At 40.4% G+C, this 24,564-nt stretch overlaps 1 protein-coding gene across 1 annotated transcript in view; it reads left to right on the top strand.

Annotated features, from left to right (window-relative positions):
• Positions 1 to 24,564, top strand: part of LOC143022266 (uncharacterized) — a 72,257-nt gene that overhangs the window by 14,056 nt on the left and 33,637 nt on the right. The window contains exons 3-4 of the mRNA XM_076180407.1: positions 906 to 1,475; positions 8,597 to 8,780. Coding sequence (XP_076036522.1) covers positions 906 to 1,475; positions 8,597 to 8,780 — 754 coding nt within the window. The remainder of the gene's footprint in view (positions 1 to 905; positions 1,476 to 8,596; positions 8,781 to 24,564) is intronic.

The raw sequence follows: 24,564 nt of genomic DNA, 5'->3' as shown, positions 1-24,564 counted from the left end.
AAGCGTGGTCGGGGACTAGTACAGTCCTTTTGTACCATCACCGTAGCATAGTTGCTAACGTCTTGGCCCCGTGATTTTCGACGCACGGGTCAGGGTTCGTATCCCACGGCGGAGCTTCTAAAAATGTTCAATCTGTCTTAAGAAACATACACAACTTGTCGGAAGGCTCGCCTAATACGGGATTAGATGAAATTGAGATTAGATCTTCAATGTTACGTGAAGCGTGGTCGGGGACTAGTACAGTCCTTTTGTACCATCACCGTAGCATAGTTGCTAACGTCTTGGCCCCGTGATTTTCGACGCACGGGTCAGGGTTCGTATCCCACGGCGGAGCTTCTAAAAATGTTCAATCTGTCTTAAGAAACATACACAACTTGTCGGAAGGCTCGCCTAATACGGGATTAGATGAAATTGAGATTAGATCTTCAATGTTACGTGAAGCGTGGTCGGGGACTAGTACAGTCCTTTTGTACCATCACCGTAGCATAGTTGCTAACGTCTTGGCCCCGTGATTTTCGACGCACGGGTCAGGGTTCGTATCCCACGGCGGAGCTTCTAAAAATGTTCAATCTGTCTTAAGAAACATACACAACTTGTCGGAAGGCTCGCCTAATACGGGATTAGATGAAATTGAGATTAGATCTTCAATGTTACGTGAAGCGTGGTCGGGGACTAGTACAGTCCTTTTGTACCATCACCGTAGCATAGTTGCTAACGTCTTGGCCCCGTGATTTTCGACGCACGGGTCAGGGTTCGTATCCCACGGCGGAGCTTCTAAAAATGTTCAATCTGTCTTAAGAAACATACACAACTTATATGTGTATGCTTGTATGTGCGCGCGCGCGTGTGTGTGTTATTCAAAGGTGTATGTGTTATTCATCTTCCCTTTTGAAATTCTCTCGCAGGAAGATGCTCATGAAGATGGACCCAAAGAGAAGAAAACGACGTTGAGGACTGGATGGGGTGGACCAGAGGGCCTCGAAAATCCTGTTCCCTCGGAGGATGACGTCGCGCCCGAAGGTGTCGTCGACGACGGCAGCAGTGGCGATGAGATGGGCTTCATTACCGCCCTGGCAGGCTGCGGGGAGGGCAACATCACCGGAGGTGCCGGAGGAGTTGTCGCTGATGCTCTCCTTCCTCGAGAAGAGGTAGAAGTTCTCGAGATCATCACGATCCCTGGGATTGCGGACAAAGATAATTTGTCCGAGCTCCTGTCGAAGGTAGTCAAGTTGGAGAGGTCACGAGGGGAAAGCAGCCCCCCTTCCTCACCACACCTTGGGTGCCAAGCTAAAGGTGATTCTGGTGGTTCCTTTGCGGCCAGCAAAATGCCCAACGTTGTCACTTCCTCCTCGTCCACGGTGCCCATTGAAAGTCTTGGAGGGCTCGCCAGTACCGACACCTTCGAAGGCGGAAACATCGTGGCGACCCTGATAGCACTGTGTCGTCGCTACGAACAGCTCATCTTCCTTCTAAAAGTAATCAAAGGTTTTATTGGTCAACCTCCCCCACTCAGTTCTCCTTTCCTCCCCCTCCCCCCCTTGCATCTTTGTGGCGCCCTTTTTCTATCCCATTACCTTTGTCTTGGAAGCCATAACTTCCCCTCAACATATTCCTGTGCATTCTTCCTCCATGTGCTCTCTAACCGTTTCCTCCTTAGTGTCGTCCCTTTGCCTCATTCTTTGCCAGCCTGACCTTCCTTTTGCTCTTGCTCTCTCTCACTACAAATGTCTACACCACCTCGACGAGGTCCTGCTCACCTCATCTCCTCCCTGCTACACACAATCTAAACAAGACCTGTTCGTCTTTCCCCCCCGCCATTCACTTGATCAGAACCCTAATCATCATTAGTGTCACACACATTCTCTTTTTTTTTTTTCTCTCTCTCTCTTTACAAGTTCACCGTCTTTCCGTTTTTGCCTTCTTTTCACTCCACTGGCACTTTTCAAGAAGTCCATCTCCAATGCTTTCTCCTGTTCCCTCGACGCTACTCTGTGACCATAAATTACACTTGTACAATAGCACTGTATTCATGATATTCTCCACCAGGCCTATCTTTACCCCTCTAGAACCTGTCCTCCTCCTACACTAAGCACGCTAACCTTCTTTCTTACAAAGTGCCCCACCAGAGATTACTCAATAAATTCAAAACCCATGGGATAGGAGGAAGGGTGTTTAAATGGATTAGAGCATGGATCAGTGACAGAAAACAGTGGGTCACCATAAATGGTGTAAAATACAAATGCTGGAGTGTTTCTAGTGGCATTCCCCAGGGCTCATTTTTGGGTCCCTTATTGTTCATTGTGTATATAAACGATTTGGACAATGGGATTAGTATTGATGTTAGTAAATTTGCAGACGACATTAAAACAGGACGCCAAATTAGGTCAGGAGAAAACGCCGAGATACTGCAGGAAGATCTTAACAAATTGTTCACATGGTCAGTGAAATGACAAATGGACTTCAATATCTCAAAGTGCAGTGTATTAAACGTAGGTTTATATAATCCAGAAAGTAGGTATAGCTTAGATTACACCTTTTTAGAAAAAACTGAGTGTGAGAGAGACTTGGGAGTTCTAATGAGTCCTGACCTTATATCCAGGAAACAGAGCATTGGTGCCAGGAATAGAGTTAATAAAGCATTAGGTTTCATTGGTAGGGTTGTTACGAATAGAAGTGCAGAGGTAGTTATCAAACTCTATCTTGCATTAGTCACCCATCCTTGACTATGTGGTACAGTTTTGGTCTCTGTCCTGTAGAATGCTGATTAATTCACTAAAATTAGTACAGAGGAGAATGACCAAAATTATACATGGGCTCAGAAATTTACCTTATGAGGACAGGCTCAGACACCTTAATTTACATTCTCTGGAAAGACACAGAGTGAGAGGTGATCTAATAGAGGTGCTCAAGAGGACCAAGGGTTTAACAAGGGTGATGCAGACAAGCAGGGCAGGACTCACAGTAATGAATTTGAATTGGACAATTTCATATTTAAGAAATAGGCAAGAACTGGTTTACCAATAGAGTGGTCAACAAATGGAAGACTTTACCATATAGTGAACGCTGAAACTATCGGTTGTTTTAAGGAAAGGTTGAATAATTTTATAGATGGGGATGACAGGTGGTAATGGACATTGAACTGCCTAGTGTAGGCCTTATGGTCTCTTGCAGTTTCCTTCATTCTTATGCTCTTATGTATACATGCACATGTACATAAACAAATACACTATAGACATATATGTACTTATATATATATATATATATATATATATATATATATATATGTATATATATATATTTATATATATATATATATATATATATATATATATATATATATATATATATATATGGGAGGGCTTACTGGATAATACAGTTCAGTCTGTCAGTGCATATGGCAAGGACACTGAAATCTAGTTAAGATTCACATAGTTTGGTAGTGTAGTGCATTATAGTGGTGGGTCATGTCAGGAAGTCTTTCAAAGGATTGGCATTACCCATGATGTTATGAATTCGCTAAACCATGGTATATGATGATGATATTTATGGAGGAAGACTAAGATTTGAAATTTTAAACTGTGCTCCCAACTTTGCTGAATAGCTGTGATACATAAACATTGAATGTTGACATGAAGAAGTGTCTCAATAGCTTTGCTACCAAGTACCTTCAGAAGAGAATCATAGGGCATCACTGGAGTGACTCTGTGTCAAACCTGAGACTGTTCCATGAGACTCAGTCTAGGCCAGCTACCAGTATAATTCATTAATGTCAACTTCAGCTTTTTGGTTATGCAGCATGTTTCCCTAATGTTGATCCCACTCATAGTTGTCTCTACAAAAGACAATCCTTAATGGAGATAATGGGGATGCACCCAAAATTCATGGCTAGGGCAAATTTATTGAACCTGCTGGGAGTTGTTTAGAATGGGAAGAGTGGCCGCATGGGAGCTTGCTCAGAAACTGTGGGGATTGGTAATGGTGTGTGAGTGAAGTGACATGCCCCTCAGTGTGTGCTTCCAATTGATTACACACACACACACACACACACACACACACACACACACACACACACACACACACACACACACACACACACGACTCGGTGGCGCGGTTGATAGAGTACTGGACTGCCAGTACGGTGGTGCCGGCAGTACCTGGTTCGCATCCTGCCCAGGGCCGAAATTATTTCGGTATCGCTGCGCTTCGGGTCTTTACTCCGACTCTCGTGGGCGGGGAGTTGTGTGTGTGTGTGTGTAAGGTCATAACATTACCCATAGATCGGCCATATGAGCTCTGAGCTCTCTTCCGGGAGGGAAATAGCTGTCGATCACGAATCCAACACGTGATCCAAAGACCAAGGTGAATACACACACACACACACACACACACACACACACACAAAGTCAAAAAAGTCGATTCAGAAAGGGACCTGGGAGTGATCATCTCAAGTGACTTGACACCTGATAAACATGTCAATAAATTATTTGGAGAGACTTTTAATTTATTAAGATCAATGAAAGTGGCCTTCGACTACATGGATGAAGAAATGGTAAAGAAAATGGTGGTTACACTAATAAGACCTAAACTAGAGTATGCTGCAACACTATGGGCACCTAGCACAAAAAAAGAACATAAGAAAATTAGAAAGAATCCAAAGACCAGCGACAAAAATGGCACCTACACTATCAAAGTTGACATATGAACAAAGATTGGGGAGATTACATCTATCAGCACTGTAACAGAGAAGAGAAAGAGGTGATTTGTTGACCATTTACAAAATTATGAAAGGGATGGAAATTCTCGATAGAGACGACTTATTAAAATGAGACAGGAGAGAAACAAGAGGACACGAAAAGAAGCTAAAGAAGGACAGTTACAGAGGAGACCTGAAAAAGAATAGCTTCCCACATAGAGTGATTGATGTCTGGAACAAACTAAACGGAGAAACAGTGCCAAAACTATATACGATTTTAAGAATATCCTGGATGCGGAGAGATACGAAAACGAGTTACTACGAGCATAGCTCTCATCCCGTAAAATACATCTAGGTAAATACAAGAAAAAAGCAGATATAATGGGGATTGTGGAGACAAAATTGTAAGGATCATTACCACCAAATAGTGTAGGACAAGGAGTATATAATTGTTGGTACAGAAATAGAGAAACAAAGCAGAGTGGAGTGATGTTACTAACCAAGAAAGGCCTAAATGTGACAAAAATTACAGAATGAGAGAACAATGTGGAACTGATTATGATAAGAGTTGAGGATAGAGATATGAAAAATAGAAAGTATGCAGTGATTTATGTCCCACCTAAAACTCACGCATGGAATGAAAGTGAAAACTCCAAAATGCAGAGAGACACAAGAAAAACACTAAATGAAATACTAAAAAAAGAAGGAAATCTGGTAATTATGGATGATTTTAACTCGAAAGAAACATGTTGGGAAGAAATGACTGTGAAAGGTGGAGAAGATCACTGAGGAAACATATTACTGGAAATGACCATTCATTACACAATGACGCAATGGGTCAAGGAAAACACCAGATAAAGAAATAACAATAAACCCTCAAGATTGGATTTCATATTCACATCAGAACCCGAAATTGTGGATAGAATCGAATACAAGACACCAATTGGAGAAAGTGATCACATACTAATACAACTAGAATTAAATGAAGAAACAAATATAGAAATTAACGAAAAACACAGAAAAAGAAAACTAATGTACAACAAAACAGATTTTGATATACTTAGAAAATTCTTTCGAGAAGCAAATTGGAAAAAAAATAATGTAGAAACAATGGTGGAAGAGAAATGGGCAATTTGGAAGGAAATCTATAATGAAGGTGTGGATAAGCATGTGCCTAGACAAAAACAGGAAAGGGTATATACAAAATCCTGGAATAATAATAAGTGCAGAGAGGCCTGGAAAAGGTGAACAAAAAACTGGGAAATGGAAAATATACACGAAACTAAGAAATGAATACGTAAAAATACGCAGAGAAGAAAAGTGAAATGATGAAAATTACATAATAGATAAATGTAAAGATCAACCCAAATTATTTCATAGATATGTAAACGGCAAGCTAAAAAAAATAAACAGGAAATACTTAAATTACGTCAAGGTAATAGAGATTAAACAGAAGATATAGAATGGCAGATATTATGAACAAACATTTCAAATCTGTATTAACCAAAGAGGAAAAAATCTACAAAACTGTGATCGAAGAGTCGAAGTAAAAATTCCTCCATTGAAGAAATTAAACATTACTCAGAATGAAATAAGGAATCAAATATTAAAGTTTGACGTTAACAAGTCACATGACCCAGACGAAGTTGCAAACTGGATACCGAAGGAATGTATAGACGAACTAACAGGAAAAATATACAAAATGACTGAATGCTCACTCAAAGAAGGAAAACTACCAGAAGACTGGAAAAATGCCAATATAGTGCCAATATATACATGGGGAAATAAGGAAGACCCAACAAATTATAGACCAGTGTCTCTAACGAGTACAATAGTTAAAATTTGTGAGAGAATCATCAAAGGTAGATGTGTAACCAATGTAACCATCACCCACCACGCACGTGATCCACATGCTTGCAACATAGCAAGACTCCCCCTTCTTGCTTACCTTGCATTTCCCACAACATACATCTAACGCAGCACGTTTTAAGACAAACAAGATATAGATACCCAATGTCACCAGACTAACCTATTAAATTCCTTTATTATAAACTGCCCTATTATATTACGCATAAACTAACATATATATAATATACCTAACAACATCCACCAACTATAGGACCAACCCTCATATATAAACTGACCCTAATGCATAGAATAACGAGACTAACGCCTTTGCTTACAGTAACCTACTAACAACCTATATAACCTTTAACACCCATGTCACGTGGCGAGAGGCTGGGTAGGTCAAGAGCCTACCGGCCAGTCGTCAGAGCTAGGCAGACCGAGCAGGCTGCCAGCCTATTGTGCCCTAGGTCAAGGCCTGGCACTTATTGTAATCTGCCCACAGGGCCCATTTGTACCTTATCATATTTGTAAACCAGATTTGCCTCAATTGTTAATTAAAAGTAGAAAACTCCCGTTTTGGAGTTTATCTCGCCCACATTAAGTCCTCCTTACGTAACCAACAAACCTATTTAACGGTTACAGATGGACAAAATATCTGGAGGAGAATAATATACTGAACCCGAGGCAATTTGGATTCAGACAAGGAAGATCATGTACCACTAATTTAATTTCTTTCTATTCAAGATTGATAGATATATTGCAAGAAAGGGATGGCTGGGCAGACTGTGCCTTCCTGGACTTACAAAAGGCATTTGATAAGGTACCACACAGAAAATTACTATATAAACTGGAAACGATAGGAGGCATACATGGGAAACTATTGAATTGGATGGAGGACTTCCTACATGGAAAAAAATGAGAGTGACGCTCAGAGACAAATATTAAAATGGGAAGAAATGAGTAGTGGCGTCCCACAGAGGTCAGTACTATCTTCGATAATGTTTGCTATATATGTAAATGACATGCATAAAGGCATTGAAAGTTACATGAATTGCTTTGCAAATGACCCAAAATTATCAAAGAGAATAAACTCCGAAATAGACTGTGACTCATTGCAGAGTGATCTGAACAAAGTCTCAGAGTGTAGCAAGAGATGGGAGGTAGAATTAGACATCAAGAAGTGCAGTATGATTGAATTTGGTAAAAACAAGAAGAGAATATCAGGACAGTATGAAATTGATGGAAAAGAAGTAAAAGTAAATTCTGAAAGGGACCTAGGAGTAATCATCACCAAAGACATGTCGCCAGATAAACATATAATCAAAATAGTTGGAGAAACATACAATTTGTTGAGATCATTAAAGGTGGCCTTAAATACCTGGATAAGGAAATGATAAAGAAAGTATTACAAACACTGATAAGGCCAAAACTGGAATATGCAGCACTGATATGGTCACCCATTACAAAAAAAAAATATATATATATAAGAAAATTAGAAAGAATACAAAGAGCAATGACAAAGATGGTCCCAACACCTTCAAACCTGACATGTGAACAAAGACTGGCCGAACTGGAATTGCCAACCCTGGAACAAAGAAGAGAACGAGGGGACCTACTAACCATCTACAGAATTATGAAAAGAAAAGAATACCTTGATAGAGAGGACTTATTAAAGTGGGACAGAGGAAAAACAAGAGGACATGCAATGAAACTCAAAAAGGATAACTACAGAAGAGACCTGAAAAAGAACAGCTTCCCACACAGAGTGACAGATATATGGAACAAATTGTATGAAGAAATAGTGTGTGCAAACACAATGCAAGAATTTAAGAACAAACTTGATCTTGCGAGATACAAAAACGGGTCACCACGAGCATTGCTCCCCTTCCCGTACAATACAACTAGGTAAACACACACACACACACACACACACACACACACACACACACACACACACACACACACACACACACACACACACACACACACACACACACACACAAACACACACCATCCTAACTCTCTTTCATGTCATCTCATGTTTCCACTTTTCAGGAGGAGAATTTCAAATTACGAAGGTCAAACCAGTTCCTCCCAGACTCACAATCTCATGGAGCTCTCCCTCACAATGACCTAAGGTTACCCAACCAAGTGAAATATCTTCAACTTACACCAACCACTCGGCTGAGGGGCCGGCCTCCTAAGATGTACAAAAACTTCAAAGGTCCAATGGACACAGGTAATGAATAACCAGTGTGTATTTACCTAATTACAGTATATAAGAAATGATCAAAGCTCATTGGGTCCTTCTCCTACTCTCCAATCTACCATACCTAGCCTGAAATTCATGTACAGTTCCAACTTAATCTATATCCTTAGTTTCCAATTATCATATAAAACTGTATTTCTTCATATCCTTTAGACATGTGGTCTTTCTTAATTTACTCCCATGACCCTGTGTGTGTATATTTACCTAGTTGTATTTTACGGGAAGGGGAGCTATGCTCATGGTATACCGTCTTCATCTCATTTTATCTAAACTGTTTTTAAATTCATGAATTGTTTTTGCACACACCACTTTTTCGTCTAACTTGTTCCAGATGTCTATTACTCTGTGGGGAAAGCTGTTCTTTTTCAGGTCCCTTCTATAACTGTCTTTCTTGATTTTCTTTCCGTGTCCTCTTGTATGTCTACTATCCCATTTTATTAGATCCTCTCTATCAATAGTTTCTATGCCTTTCATGATTCTATAAATAGTTATCAAGTCTCCTCTCTCTCTTCTTTGCTCTAATGTCTGTAGTTCAAGTTTTGTTAGTCTCTCTTCATATGATAGTTCTGAGAGTGTTGGTGCTAATTTTGTAATTGCTCTTTGTATTCTTTCAAGTTTTGTTATACATTTTTTTGTACTTGGTGACCACATCGTTGCTGCATATTCCAATCTTGGTCTTATCAAAGTAACTAGTATTTTCTTCACCATTTCTTCGTCCAGGTATGTAAATGCCACTTTGATTGTTCTTATTAAATTATAAGTTTCTTAAAAAAAATTGTCTATATGTTTCTCAGGGGACATTATTCATAATAAGGACTCCCAGGTCCTTCTCTTTTTCTACTTTTTTATTTTTTCTTCTCCCAGTTTATATGATCGCACTATTCTTTTTTTGCTTCTTCCAAATTCCATTATACTACACTTCTTGATATTGAATTCCATCTCCCACTTCCTACTTCATTCTCATACTTTATTGAGATCACTCTGTAGCGACTCACAATCTTCTTCAGTGTTCACTTTTTTCAAAAATTTTGCATCATCCGCAAAGAAGCTCATATAACTTTCCATTTCTTCATCCATATCATTAATATATATAGCAAACATTATTGGGGCCAGAACTGTTCCTTGTGGAACACCACTTATCACTTCATCCCAATTGGAGTGTTTGTCTCTTATCACCACTCTCATTTTTCTTTCATGCAAGAAGTCTTCCATCCACTTCAGTAGTTTGCCCTGTATTCCTCCTTCAGTTTCTAATTTCTTAAGCAACTTCTTATGTGGCACCTTATCAAAAGCTTTTTTCAGGTCTAGAAATGCACAATCAGCCCATCCATCTCTTTCTTGTATTACATCTATTAGCCTTGAATAGAAACACATTAAGTTTGTGACGCATGATCGTCCTTGTCTAAATCCAAATTGCCTCGGATTTAGTACATTTTTTTCCAAATGTTTTACCCATCTACTTTTGATAATTCTTTCACAGATGTTAGCTATCGTACATTTTTTTAAAGAGAGACCGGTCTATAGTTAGTAGGGTCTTCCTTGTTCCCCCTTTATATATTGGTACTATGTTTGCTCTTTTCCAATCTTCTGGAACTTTTCCCGCTTTCAATGAACTGTTTATTAGGCTATGTATTTTGTCTGTTAGTTCATTCCTACATTCTCTCAAAATCCAGTTTGCCATTTCATCGGGTCCATGCGATTTTCTGACATCGAGATTACTCAAGTGTTTCATTATTTCATTTCTTGATGCTACTATCTCTTTCATAGGGGGAACTCTCTCTTCCCATTCGATATCTCTAGGTTGCATGTTCTCCCTTGTAAACACGGATTTAAAATGCTTATTCATAATTTCTGTCATTTCTATTTCCTCTGTGTATTCGACTCCTCCTTGTCGTAGTTTCTCTAATTCTTGTTTGCTTTTCAGTTTATTGTTTACAAATCTGTAAAATAATTTTGGTTTATCTTTACATTTTTCTATGACACACTTTTCGTATTTTCTTTTTTCTTCTCTGCGCACCTGTACATATTCATTTCTATAACTAGTATATATTTTCCATTTTTCAGTTTTTTGGTCTTTTTTTTTTTCCATTCTATCCAAGCTTTATCCCTTTTGTCTTTTAACTCCCTACATCTTTTGTTGTACCAGAACTTTACATATCCTTTTTCTTGCTTTTGTCTTGGCACATACTTTTCCACTCCTTTATAAATTTTTGTCAAAATACTCCATTTCTCTTCTACTGTTGTTTCCTCCTTGCATATTCTTTCCCAGTCAGCTTTTTGTTCGTTTTTTTTTTCATATATTTTTCCTCATTTAGTTCCAGTTCAACCAATATGTGGTCACTTTTACTTATTGGTGTTTTATATTCGATCTTGTCCACTATTTCGGGTTCTGATGCAATTATTAGGTCCAGTCTCGATGGTTCTTCCTCATTTCTATACTTAGTATTCTCTTGTATCCATTGCATCATTGTATGTTCAATAATCATATCAAGTAATACATTTCCCCATAGGTCATCTCCACCCTTCACTGTCATCTCTTCCCAGCAGATTTCTTTACAATTAAAGTCACCCATTATAATTATTCGTCCTCCATCTTCCATTATCTTACTTAGTGATATCCTGGTGTCTTCTAACATATTTTTATGTTCTCTTTTCCCATGAAGCCGTTTTAGGAGGCACATAATTTACTACAAACTTCTTGCTCTTTCAATCCTTGTCCTCCACTTCTATCGTAATCATCTCTACTCTATTCTTTCCATATGTGACATTCCTCACATTTATATCCTTCTTAGTCAGGAACATAACTCAACCCCCTTGTTTTACCTCTCTGTTTCTAATCCAATAATTATATGCACCATGTCCTACACTGTTGGGTGGTAGTGGACCTTTCAATTTTGTCTCTACAATTCCCATTATGTCCGGTTCTTTTTCCTTCAGGTAATCATTCAGTTCGTTCAAACCTGTTATTAAGCCATCTATATTTGTGTAAGACACTTTTAATTTTCTGCTACTTTCATCGTGTTTTCTGTTTCCTTTCCGTTTTTCTCTGCTATGAACCATTTCCTCACTTTCATATTCACTACTCTCCAATAGAATTTCTCTTTCTGTCTCTGTTCTTTTCTCTTTTTTTTCCTTAGCTTCCAGTCTTTTTGTATACTCATCTTCTATTTCCTCTTTATTCATTTTTTTTATCTATACCTGTTTAAATTACTCACTGTCTGATAGTTTTCCTGTTTTTGCTAAGATATTCTCTGCTGTCGTTTGTGACCTGAATTTAACCTTAATTGGTCTGGTCTTATCAGTATTGTATTTCCCGAGCCTATACATTTCTTCTATTTGTTTCCCTATTTCTGGTTCATCTTCTTGAACTACTTCTAATATACTATTTACTTTTTCCTTTCTCCTCCTATATTCTTATAGTTCTATTTATATTATACTTCTCTTCCATCCCTAATATAATTATACATTTCTTTTTATCTGCTAAGTCTCTTACTATATTCTCCTTCTCTCTCATCACTGATAACTGTGCCTTCAGTTTGTTCCTTCATCTGTTGTGTCACTATATCTCTAAACACAATTTTGTTATTCTCCTGAACCTTTTCCCAACCACTTACTTCTTTTGTTATGGACTCTTTATTTTCCTTATTATTCCTCTTTAATTCCTCATTATCTTCCTTTATTTCTCTTAACTGTCTTTTTAATTCTTCTACTTCTTTAGTTATATTTTGATTCTCTTTTCTTAGTTCTTCCAGTTTATCAACTTTCTCTGCAACTAGAGTTAATTGGTCAAACCTAACCTTCCAATCTTTTTTGTTTTTTTTGTTTTCCCCCTTTAGTATCTCCTCTAGATTTACTAGTCGGGGGAGGTTGTCCCCTCCTCCCTCTTTAAATCCATAAAAGCAGTTATCATCTCTTTCCATTGAGCTGCTATTATCTATATTTCTGCTCTTCACACCTCTGCTTCCTTGTTGTTCGTCTGTATATTCCGCCCCCCGTTTGTTTACACCTTCCCTAAGATCCTGGGCCCATTCGTCCCCTTCCTCATTTCCTTCCATTTTCCTCAATAATCCCTCCCCTTCTCCATCTTCTTTACCCTCCCACTACACCACGAGCTTTCCCCTTTCCCTAATAATACAACACAGGTACTTCCTTGTCGTTGTGATCCTCGCAATTTTGAAGATTTCACCGGAGTCCAAATTTCGCTGCCACCCCGACCGACGTGTGTGTGTATTTACCTAGTATTCTACGGGAGGGGGAGCTATGCTCGTAGTCTTTGTATTTCACAATATCTAGTTTTTCTTAGATTCATGTATAGTGTTTGCACACACTATTGTTTTGTCCAATTTGTTCTAGACATCCACCACTCTGTGTGAAAAGTTATTTTTTCATATCTTTTCTATAACTGTCCTTTTTTAGTTTCTTTTCATGTCCTCTTGTTTTTCTTCTATCCCAATTTAATAAGTTTTTTCTATCAAGGACTTCCATGCCTTTAATAATTATGTAAATCGCCAATAGATCACCTCTTTCTCTTCTTTGTTCCAGGGTTGGTAGTTCCAGTTTAGACAATCTTTGTTCATATGTCAGTTTTGAAAATGTTGGGGCCATCTTAGTCGTTGTTCTTTGGATTTTTTTTTTCTATTTTCCTTATATTATTTTTGTACTGGGTGTCCATAGTGTCACTGCGTAATCCAATCTTGGTCTTATCAGTGTGACTAGTATTTTCTTATCATGTCCTCATTATAGTAATTAAAAACATCTTTATTGTTATTAACAAATTGTAGGTTTCTCCGACTATTTTGTTTATCTGCTTGTCTGGGGACATGTACTTGGTGATGATTACTCCTAGGTCCTTTTCGGAACCAACTTTCTTTACTTCCTTTGCACTGATTTTATATTGTCCTGATATTCTCTTATTACTTTTTCCAAATTCCATTATACTACATTTCTTAATATTGAAGTCCACTTCCCACTTCTGACTCCATTCCCAGTCCTTGTTCAGATCTCTCTGTAGCGATTCACAATTTTTTCCGTACTTTCTTTAGTTGTTTTGCGTCATCTGCAAAGTTCATGTAACATTCTACACCTTCATCCATGTCATTCACATATATAGCAAACATTATTGGAGCCAGTACTGAACCCTTTGGGACTTCACTTATCATTTCTTCCAAACTAGAATTTTTAGCTCTGAGCACCACTCTCATTTTTCTTCCATCCATTTCAATAGTTTTTCTTGTATACCTCCTGTTATTTCGAGTTTTCTTAAAAAAAATTGTGTGACACTTTATCAAACACCTTTTGTAAGCCCAGGAAAGCACAGTCTGCCCATCCGTCCCTTTCTTGAATTATATCTATTAACCTTGAAAAGAAACAGATCAATGTCCTTCTCTGTCTAAATCAGAATTGTCTCGGATTTAGTATATTGTTCTCCTCTAGATGTTTAGTCCATCTACTTTTGATAACTTTCTCACAAATTTGGCTATTGTTCTTGTAAGGGAGACCTGTCTATAGTTTGTTGGATCTTCCTTGTTCCCCGTTTATATATTGGCATAATATATGTGTGTGTATTTACCTAGTATTTACCTAGTTGTATCTTACAGGAAGGGGAGCTACGCTCGTGGGGCCCTGCCTTTGTATCTCGCTGTGCCTAGTTTGTTCTTAAATTCGTGTATGGTTTTTGCACACATATTGTTTTGTCCAGCTTGTTCCAAGTGTCCACCACTCTGTGCAGGAAACTGTTTTTCTTCAGATCTCTTCTATAACTATCCTTTTTGAGTTTCTTTCCATATTCTCTTGTGTTTCTCTTGTGCCAATTTAGTAAGTCCTCTCTATCAAGTATTTCTGTGCCTTTCATGATTCTTTGTTCCGAAGTCGGTAACTTCAATTTAGCCAGCTTGTCTTCCTATGACAAGTTTGAAAGAGCTGGGGGCCATTTTCATGGTTGCTCTCTGGATTTTTTTTAATTTTCTTTATATTATTTTTGGTACTGGGTAACCATAGTGTTGCAGCATACCCCAGTCTAAACCTTTTTAACGAGATTAATATTCTTAAAATCATTTCTTTGTCCAAATAGGTAAATGCCACTTTTATTGATCATAGCAAGTTATAGGATTCTCCGTCAATTTTGTTTATTTGTTTATCAGAGGACAAGTCATTTGAGATAATTACTCCCACGTCTTTTTGAGATCCCACTTTCTTTACCTCTTTAGTTCCAATTGTATATTGTCTAGAATTTTTTTTTTTTTTTTTTTTTTTTTTTTTTTTTTTTTTTTTTTACTTTTACCGAACTCCATTATGCTACATTTCTTTATGTTAAAGTCCACTTCCCACTTCTGACTCCATCTCCAAACCTTGTTCAGGTCTCTCTGTAGTGATATGCAGTCTGTTTCAGTTTTCACTCTCCTCAACAATTTAGCATCATCTGCAAAGATGCTCATGTAACATTCCACATAATCATCCATGTCATTCACATAAATAGCGAAATTATTATTGGAGCCAGTACAGATACTTGTGGGACTCCACTAATCACCTCCTTCCAACCTGAGTACTTTTCTCTGAGTACTATTCTTATTTTTCTACCAAGCAGAAAGTCCTCCATCCAGTTTAGTAGGTTATCTTGTATCTCTCCTATGTTTTCCAAATTTCAAAATAAATTTTTGTGTGGTATTGTAGCGATGCTACTGTTGATGAAGAGAAAGAGGTATTGGTGAGTTTGTCTCCTTTATTGTGAGGTACGAGTGAAGTAATTTTATATGCGGCAGGAGCCGCTATATATACCGCGTGGGTAGTCACCCGTGGTGCGCAATTACATATTTTCACTGGGTTAGGTTAGGTCGGGTCAAGCAGGGTCGCACTGGCAGAGAAGCGTCAGGTCATGAGCGACATCATGCACGTTCCATACCACGTGATGATCATGGTGTGTACAATATTCCCCTCTCAAAATTGTCTTGGGTTCAGAGGGCGTCCTGCACGTGAGAATTTGGTGGGTGGAGTGTCAAGGTGTACCGGTTTTAGGCGGTCGATGGAGACCCATTCTGGCCTGCCGGAGATGGAGATGCGGAAGGTCTTGTCCTTACGTTCAAGGACAAGATGGGGGCCAGTGTAGGGACGGGTGAGTGATGGGGTGTGAGCGTCCGTCCTCAGGAAAACGTGCGTCGAGGTGTGGTGTTTTGGGAGGTATTCCTTCACCTCCCGGTTATGTGTCGGCACGCATGGGGCGAATTTGCCGACAGTACGTGGCAGCTGCTGCAGGCTCTCGGGAGAATCCTGTGGAGGGAAGAATTCTGCGAGCACGACGAGGGTTTGGCCGAGGACCATCTCTGGTGGAGACACGTTGAGGTCGTCCTTGATGGCTGTCCGAAGGCCAAGGAGTATCCATGGTAGTTGGGGTAGCCAGGAGCCGCTGTTGCAGCGTGCCATAAGAGATGCTCTGAGTGAGCGGTGGGTTCGCTCGACCATGCCGTTGGCCTTAGGGTTGTAGGAGGTAGTGTGGTGGACTGTAGTACCCAGGAGTTCAGCGAGGGAGTGCCACCTCCGCGACGTAAAGCAAGTTCCTCGGTCGGAGGTGACGTGTTCCGGGAGGCCAAATCTGGGGATCCATCCACTGAGAAATGCTGTAGTGCAGGATGAGGCGGTACTATCCTTCATGGGGATGGCCTCCAACCAGGGGGTCGATCTATCAATGGCGGTGAAGAGGTAACGATGGCCTTCCGACGGGGGGAGTGGGCCGACGACATCGACATGAATATGTGCGAAGCGTTGTCGGAGCTGATGGAATGATCCGATACCTGATTCAGTGTGGCGATGAATTTTGCTTTGCTGGCAGGCAGTGCAGGATCTGGCCCATTCCTTTGCGTCCTTGGAGATGCTGTGCCAGATGAATTTCTGTTTCAGGAACTTCGCAATGAAGCGCCCTGAAGGGTGAGACAGACCGTATATTAAATTGAACACTTGACGTCGGAAGGTGATTGGGATGAGGGGTCGTGGGCGGCTGGTACTGATGTCGCAGAGGATGGTGTGGTTGTCGTGAAAAGGAACGTCTTGCCACTTCAGGGATGTGATGGATGTCCTGTAGGCAAGTGATTCAGGATCCTCGCGTTGCTCTCTGGCGATAGCTGCGTAGTCGAGGACGAGTTGAACTGCGTCGATGGCTATTCAAGAGAGGGCATCTGCGACGGGGTTCTTTGTACCGGGGACAATTGAACTCGGCGATGGCGGAGAGGTGGCGGAGCTGTCTGGTAGACCAAGCGTCCTGTTGTTTCGTGAAGGCGTGCACCAGAGGTTGATGGTCGGTGTTGATGATAAATGAGGAGCCCTCGAGGAAATGGTGAATGTGCCGGACGGCGTGGTGGATGGTGAGGAGCTCTCTGTCAAAGGTGCTGTAGTTGAGCTCGGCCTTGGAGAGTTTCCTGCTGAAGAAACCGAGGGGTGTAGGTCTGCCACGGAGGATTTGTTCGAGCACAAACCCCTATGGCGACATTGCTGGCGTCCGTTGACAGTTGTAGCTGGATACCTGGTGCAGGGAAGGAGAGTGTGGTGGCACGGGCAAGGGCTTTTTTTGGCGTTGACGAAGGCAGCTTGCATGGCGGGGTTCCACAGGAGGCCCTTCAGTTTTCCGTGAAGGGCGTTATAGAGTGGAGGCAGCGTTTGAGCGATGTTAGGGAGGAAACGGTGGTAGAAGTTGACCATCCCAATAAATTCCTGCAGGGCTTTGATGGTAGTAGGTTTGGGAAATTTGTCGACTGCGGCGATTTTATCCTGCAGGGGACGAACGCCGTCAGGAGAGATGAGGTGTCCCGAAAATGGGACAGACTTTTTCCCAAAGCTGCATTCGTCAAAGCGGACAACGAGGCCATTGTCCTGGAGACGCTCGAAGATGGTCCGCAGCTGTTGGAGGTGCTGGTAAGGTGAGTTGGAGAAGACCAGAATATCGTCGACGTAGCAGACGCAGAAGTCGAGGTCGCCGAGGATGCCGTCCATTAGACGCTGTAAGGTCGCACCTGAATTTCGCAAGCCGAAGCAGGAGTAATTAAAGGTGTACGTCCAGAAGGGGGTGGTGATGGCGGTCTTCGGGATATCGTCTGTATGTACCGGAACTTGGTAGCAGCCCTTCAGGAGGTCCAGTGTCGAAAAGATCTAGGCGCCGTTAAGGTATGTGGTGACGTCGGCGATGTTTGGGAGTGTGTAGTGGTCTAGTTCCGTCACCATGTTCAGCCGCCGGTAGTCTCCACAGGGGCGCCAGGAACCATCGTTCTTCTTGACGAGGTGGAGAGGGGAGGACCAAGGGCTAGAGGCCTTTTGGCAGAGGCCTAGTCTCTCCATCTCTTGGAAGGTTTTCTTGGCGACTGCAAGTTTCTCGGGCAGTAGGCGACGGTATTTGGCAAATACCGGGGGCCCAAACGTCTTGATGTAGTGGTACACGCCATGTTTAGCTGGCGTCTGTGGTGTCTGTCGTAGCTCAGGCTTGGAGACGTCGGGGAATTCTGTGAGCAGGTGGGTGTACGGCATTCTAGCGTCGATGGCGGCGACCGTGGTTGGCTGTGGCGTGATTTGCAGGGGCACCGAGGCGGATGCGGTTGTGTAGACTAGGCGGCTGTTGGCGACGTCAACCAGTAACCTGTAATAAGCGAGGAAGTCAGCATCGAGGAGGGGCGTCTTGACGTCTGCCAGGATGAAGTTCCAGGAGTAGTGGCGACTCCCAAAGGTGAGGTACAGGCGTTTCCACCCGTAGGTGGCTATGGTAGTGCCGTTAGCGACGACGAGCCTAACGCCAACATCCTTGGGGACCCGGCGTTCTGCAGCGCATGCAGGAAATATGGACATGCAAACACCAGCGTCGACAAGGAAACGACGTTTAGAGGCCTTGTCGTTGATGTAGAGGCCTGTTGCACATGTAGAGGCCACCGTGATGGACGGTGGCCCTTTTAGGCGGTTTTGTCCAGGTACCTCCTGGTTGGCATTTCTTGGCGAAGGCGCTCAATCTTGTGTGGTAGTAGCACAGGTGCAGAGGGGTGGTGGTCCGGCGTCGCTGCCTTTGCTGGTGTTGTTGGCGCCTGTTGGCTGGCGATGCTGCTGCGGCGGAGATTTCGTCCGTGATGTCGTCAGCAGCACAGACATCCTGGCTCTTTGCTGCGACGGCGTGGGCATCGGCGAGATGGTCCGCCTTCCGTGAAACTTCGTCAATGGTCATTTCCTCGGCGTTGTCAAGGGCGGATCGGACGGGCGCTGGGAGGCGCATGAGCCACAATTGACGAAGCATATCGACGTTCCTGGTGGTTCCGTTGGCTGTGGGTGGGAGGTGGGCGATGGACATCATCTCGATGTATGCTGTACTTGGCTTAATGCTCCTCAGAGGCTGTTAGGAGAGTTGGAGGATTTTTGCGGCTATGGAGGCTGCTGACGGTGTGAATTCCTGAAGCAGGTACTGCTTCAGAACGTCATACTGGATAACGCCGTTGTGTTGATCGAGCCATTGGGAGATAAGTAGAAACACATCCTCGGGGATCGCCTCGAGAACATAGTCTGCCTTCCTTTGGGACGCGCTGATATTCCGCAGGCGGAACTGGATCTCCGTCTGGCGAAACCAGGAGGGAGCGTCGACCGTAGAAAAAGGTGGTAGATTCAGGGAGACGGCGTTGACGGTGTTGGTAGCGGGCAGCGTGGCGTCGGGGGTGGAAGCGGTAGATGGGTCCATTGTCGCTCCGAGTGGTCACCAGTGTAGCGATGCTACTGTTGGTGAAGAGAAAGAGGTTTTGGTGAGTTCGTCTCCTTTACTGTAAGGTACGAATGAACTGATTTTACATGTGGTGGGAGCCGCTATATATACCGCGTGGGTAGTCACCCGTGGTGCGTAATTGCATATTTGCACTGGGTTAGGTTAGGTCGGGTCAAGCAGGGTCGCACTGGCAGAGAAGCGTCAGGTCGTAGGCGACATCATGCACGTTCCATGCGACGTGATGATCGTGGAATGTACAATATTTTGCCAAAGGCTTTTTGTAAATCTAGGAAAGCATAATCAGCCCATCCATTCCTTTCTTGTATCATATCTATTAGTCTTGGGTAAAAACAGATTAAATTTGTGGTACATGATCTTCCCTGTCTGAATCCAAATTGTCTTGGGTTTATAATATTGTTTTCTTCCAGGTGTTTTACCCACCTATTCTTGATAACAAATTTTGGCTACAGTGCTTAATCATCTCTACTCTATTCTTTCCATATGTGACATTCCTCACATTTATATCCTTCTTAGTCAGGAACATAACTCCACCCCCTTGTTTTACCTCTCTGTTTCTAATCCAATAATTATATGCACCATGTCCTACACTGGTAATCATTCAGTTCGTTCAAGCCTGTTATTAAGCCATCTATATTTGTGTAAGACACTTAATTTTCTGCAACTTCCATCGTGTTTTCTGTTTCCTTTCCGTATTTCTCTGCTATGAACCATTTCCTCACTTTCATATCCACTACTCTCCAATAGAATTTTTCTTTTTCTGACTGTTTTTTTTTTCTTTTTTCCCTGAGCTTCTAGTCTTTTTGTTTTCTCATCCTATCTTTCCTCTTTATTAATTTATCTTTTTATCTATACCTGTTTAAATTGCTCACTGTCTACTCGTTTTCCTGTTTTTGCTAAGATATTCTCTGCTGTCGTTTGTGACCTGAATTTGATCTTAATTGGTCTGGTCTTATCTGTATTGTATTTCCCTAGTCTACATATTTCTTCAATTTCTTTCCCTGTTTCTTGTCCATCCTCTTGAACTACTTCTGATATCTTGTTTACCTTTTTTTTTTCTCCTCTTTTACTCATGTGGTCCTATTTGGATTATGCTTCTCTTCCATCCCTAATATAATTATACATTTCTTTTTATCTGCTAATTCTCTTACTATATTCTCCTTCTCTCTCATCACTTTAATAACTGTGTCCTTAGTTTGTTCTTTCACCTGTTGTGTCACTATATCTCTAAATACAATTTTGTTGTTCTCTTGGACTTTACCCCAACACTGTGCTTCTTTTGATATGGACTATTTGTTCTCTTTATTATTATTCTTTAATGCCTCATTCTCATCTTTTACTTCTTTTAACTGTCCTTTTAATTCTTCTATTTCTTTAGTTAGGTTTTGATTCTTCTTATTTAGTTGTTCCAATTTATCAACTTTTTAGGTAACCAGTGTTAATTGGTTAAACCTAACCTCCCATGCTTCGTTCATTTTTTTTTTCTTTTTTTTTTCTTTTTTAAGTTTCACCTCTAGATTTACTAGTCAAGGGAGGTTGTCACCTTCTCTCTCATTAAACCCATAAAAGCAGTTATCTTCTCTTTCCATAGAGCTGCTATCATCTATATTTCTGCTTTAGACCCCTCTGCTTCCTTGGTATTCCTCGTCTGACTGTTCTGAACCCTTTTGTTTAAACCACTTCTAACATCCGGGGCCCGTTCGTCCCCTTCCTCATTTCCTTCCATTTTCCTCAGTAATCACTCTCTTTCTCCTTTTTCTTCACCTTCCCACTACTCCACGAGCTTTCCCCCTTCCTACTAATACAACAAAGGTACTCCCTTGTTGATGAGATCAATGAAGCTTGAATTATTCTTGGAGTTCCAAACTTCGCTGTCACTTCGACCGACGTGTGTGTGTATTTACCTAGTTGTATTTTACGGGAAGGGGAGCTATGCTCGTAATGTCCCGTCTTCATATCTCATTTTATCTAAACTATTTTTAAATTCATGTATTGTTTTTGCACACACCACTTTCTCATCTAACTTGTTCCAACTTTCTATTACTGTGTGAGGAAAGCTGTTCTTTTTCAGATCTCTTCTATAGCTGTCTTTTTTTATTTTCTTTCCGTGTCCTCTCGTATTTCTATCATCCTATTTTATCAGATTCTCTCTATCAGTAATTTCTATGCCTTGTGTGTTTGTGTGTGTGTATTTACCTAGTTGTATCTAATGGGAAGGGGAGCTATGGTTGTAGTGTCCTGTCTTTGTGTCTAGTTTGCTCTTAAATTCATGTATAGTTTTTGCATACACTATTGTTTTGTCCAGTTTGTTCCAGACATCCACCACTCTTTGTGGAAAGCTGTTTTTTAGGTTTCTTCTATAACTGTCCTTTTTCAGTTTCTTTTCATATCCCCTTGTATTTCTCTCATCCGAATTAATAAGTCTTCTCTATCAAGGACTTCCATGCCTTTCATGATTCTAAAGATAGTTAGCAAGTTACCTCATTCTCTTCTTTGTTCCAGAGTCGGTAATTTCAGTTTTGATTATCCTCATATGACAGTTTTGAAAGTGATGGGGGCTATCTTCGTAGTTGCTCTCTGGATTCTTTCAATTTTCATTATATTCTTCTTGGTACTGGGTGACCGTAGTGTCGCAGTACACTCCAGTCTAGGCCTTACCAGTGTGACTAGTATTTTCACCATTTCTTCGTCCAGGTAAGTAAAAGCCACCTTTATTGATCTTAGCAAGTTGTAGGATTCTCCAGCAATTTTGTTTATCTGTTTATCAGAGAACATGTCATTTATAATAATTTCTCCCAGGTCTTTTTCAGGTCCCATTTTTTTTTTTTTTTTTTTTTTTTTTTTTTTTTTTTTTGTACTTCATTTGTTCTGATTTTATATTGTCCTGATTTTTTATATACTTTTTCCAAATTCCATTATGCTACATTTCTTAATGTTGAAGTCCACTTCCCACTTCTGACTGCATTTCCAAAACTTGTTCAGATCTCTGCAACGATTCACAGTCCATTTTATTATTCACTTTCCACAACAATTTTGTGTCATCTTCAAAGAAGATCATGGAACATTCCACATCTTCATCCATGTCATTCACATAAATAGCAAACATTATTGAAGTCAATACTGATCCCTGTGGAACTCCACTAATCACCTCTTCCCAAGCTGATATATATTTGCCACTTGTCATTTTTTATATTTTTTCCATCTCTTCCAAGTTTTATTTCTTCTATCTTCCGCCTCACTGCACCTTCTGTTGAACCAGCACTTATTGTACACTTTTTCCTGTTTCTGTCTTGGTATGTATTTATCCACTCCTTCATTATGAATTTCCATCAGAATCATCCATTTCTCTTCCACTTGTGTCTCTTCATTGCGGAATTTTTCCCAATTCACATTTTGAAAAACATTCTTAAGTTTCCCAAAGTAAATTTTGTTATACATCAGTCTTCCTTTTCTGTATTTCTCATTTCTCTCTATATACTTCTTCCTTTAGTTCAAACTATTAATATGTGATCACTCTTCCCAAATGGTGTCTTATATTCAATTTTATCCACAATTTTAGGTTCTGATGTAATTATTAAGACTTGTCTCAATGGTTCTTCATTGCTTCTATATCTGGTATTTTCTTTCACTCATAGTGTTATTGTATGTTCTATAGTCATGTCAAGTAACACATTTCCCCATAGATCCTCTCCACCTTTCACTGTCATCTCTTCCCAATAGACTTCCTTGCGGTTAAAATCTCCATCATTCAGCATCTCATTTAATGAACGCCTTGTATCTTCTAACATTTTAGAATACTCGCTCTCTTTCCAAGAGCCCATTTTTGGGGGCATATAAATCACCACAAACTTTCTACTTTTCATGTCACTATCTTCAACTTTTATAATGATCATTTCCACACAGTGTTTTCCCTCTTCCACCTTGTTTTTCATCTCTATCTTTAATCCAGTGATGATATAACCCATGTCCAACAGTATTTGATGGTAGTGGACCCCTTAAATTCATCTCCACAATTCCTATTATGACTGTTTTGTTTTTTTCTTTTGGCAGGTAATCGTTTAGTTAATTTAATACTGAGATCAATCCGTCTTTGTCAATATAAGCCACTTTTTTTTTTCATCTCATTTTCTATTACTTTCATTTCCCTTACCTAAATATACCATTTTCTCAGCCTCGTGTCTAACACTGTCCAATAGATTTTTTTTTTATTATTCTTTTCGCATTTTTACTTTAGCTTCATTTCTTAGTGTCTTCTCTCTCTTTCCCCAACATTCATTTCTCGTTTTATCCATATATTGTGATAGTCTTCGCTAAATTTCCTGATTTTGCTAATATGTCTTCTGCTACCATTTGTGACCTTAGTCTTATCTTCAGTGATTGATTTCTTTCTTTTGTGTATTGTCCCATCCATACACTTCATTTATTTCCTTTTCTATTTTTTTTTTTTTTTTATATCCGTCTTGTAATTCTTTTAGAATTGTTCATGCTATTTCTTTCTCTTCTTTTTCCCTCAAGTACCTAACCAGACCATGTTTTTTCTTTAGTCCATATATTACAATATATTTCTTTATCCACTGTGTGTATGTGTGTGTGTGTGTGTGTGTATTTACCTAGTTGTATTGTACGGGAAGGGAGCTATGCTCGTGGTGACCCGTCTTTGTATCTTTCAGCACCAAGTTTATTCTTAAAATTGTGAATAGTGTTTGCACACACTGTTTTTTTTTTTTTTTTTTTTTTTTTATCTAAGTTATTCCATGTATCCAGCATTCTGTGCAGGAAGCTATTCTTTTTCCTATCTCTTCTACAGTTGTCCTTTTTGAGTTTCTTTTCATGACCTCTTGTTTTTCCATTTTCATTTTTAGTAAATCTTTTCTGTCAAGGATTTCCATTCCTTTCATGATTCTATATATCGTCAGTAGATAACCTCTTTCTCTTCTTTGCTCTAGTGTTGGTAGTTCTAGTTTTGATAATCTTTGTTCGTATGTGTGTGTGTGTGTGTGTGTGTGTGTGTGTGTGTGTGTGTGT

The sequence above is a fragment of the Oratosquilla oratoria genome, chromosome 44, assembly GCF_046742065.1.
Source record: "Oratosquilla oratoria isolate Oo_2021 chromosome 44, ASM4674206v1, whole genome shotgun sequence".
Classification (NCBI taxonomy): Eukaryota; Metazoa; Arthropoda; class Malacostraca; order Stomatopoda; family Squillidae; genus Oratosquilla; species Oratosquilla oratoria.
The sequence above is the reverse complement of the archived record's forward strand: the minus strand, read 5'-3'. Positions and strand labels throughout refer to the sequence as shown.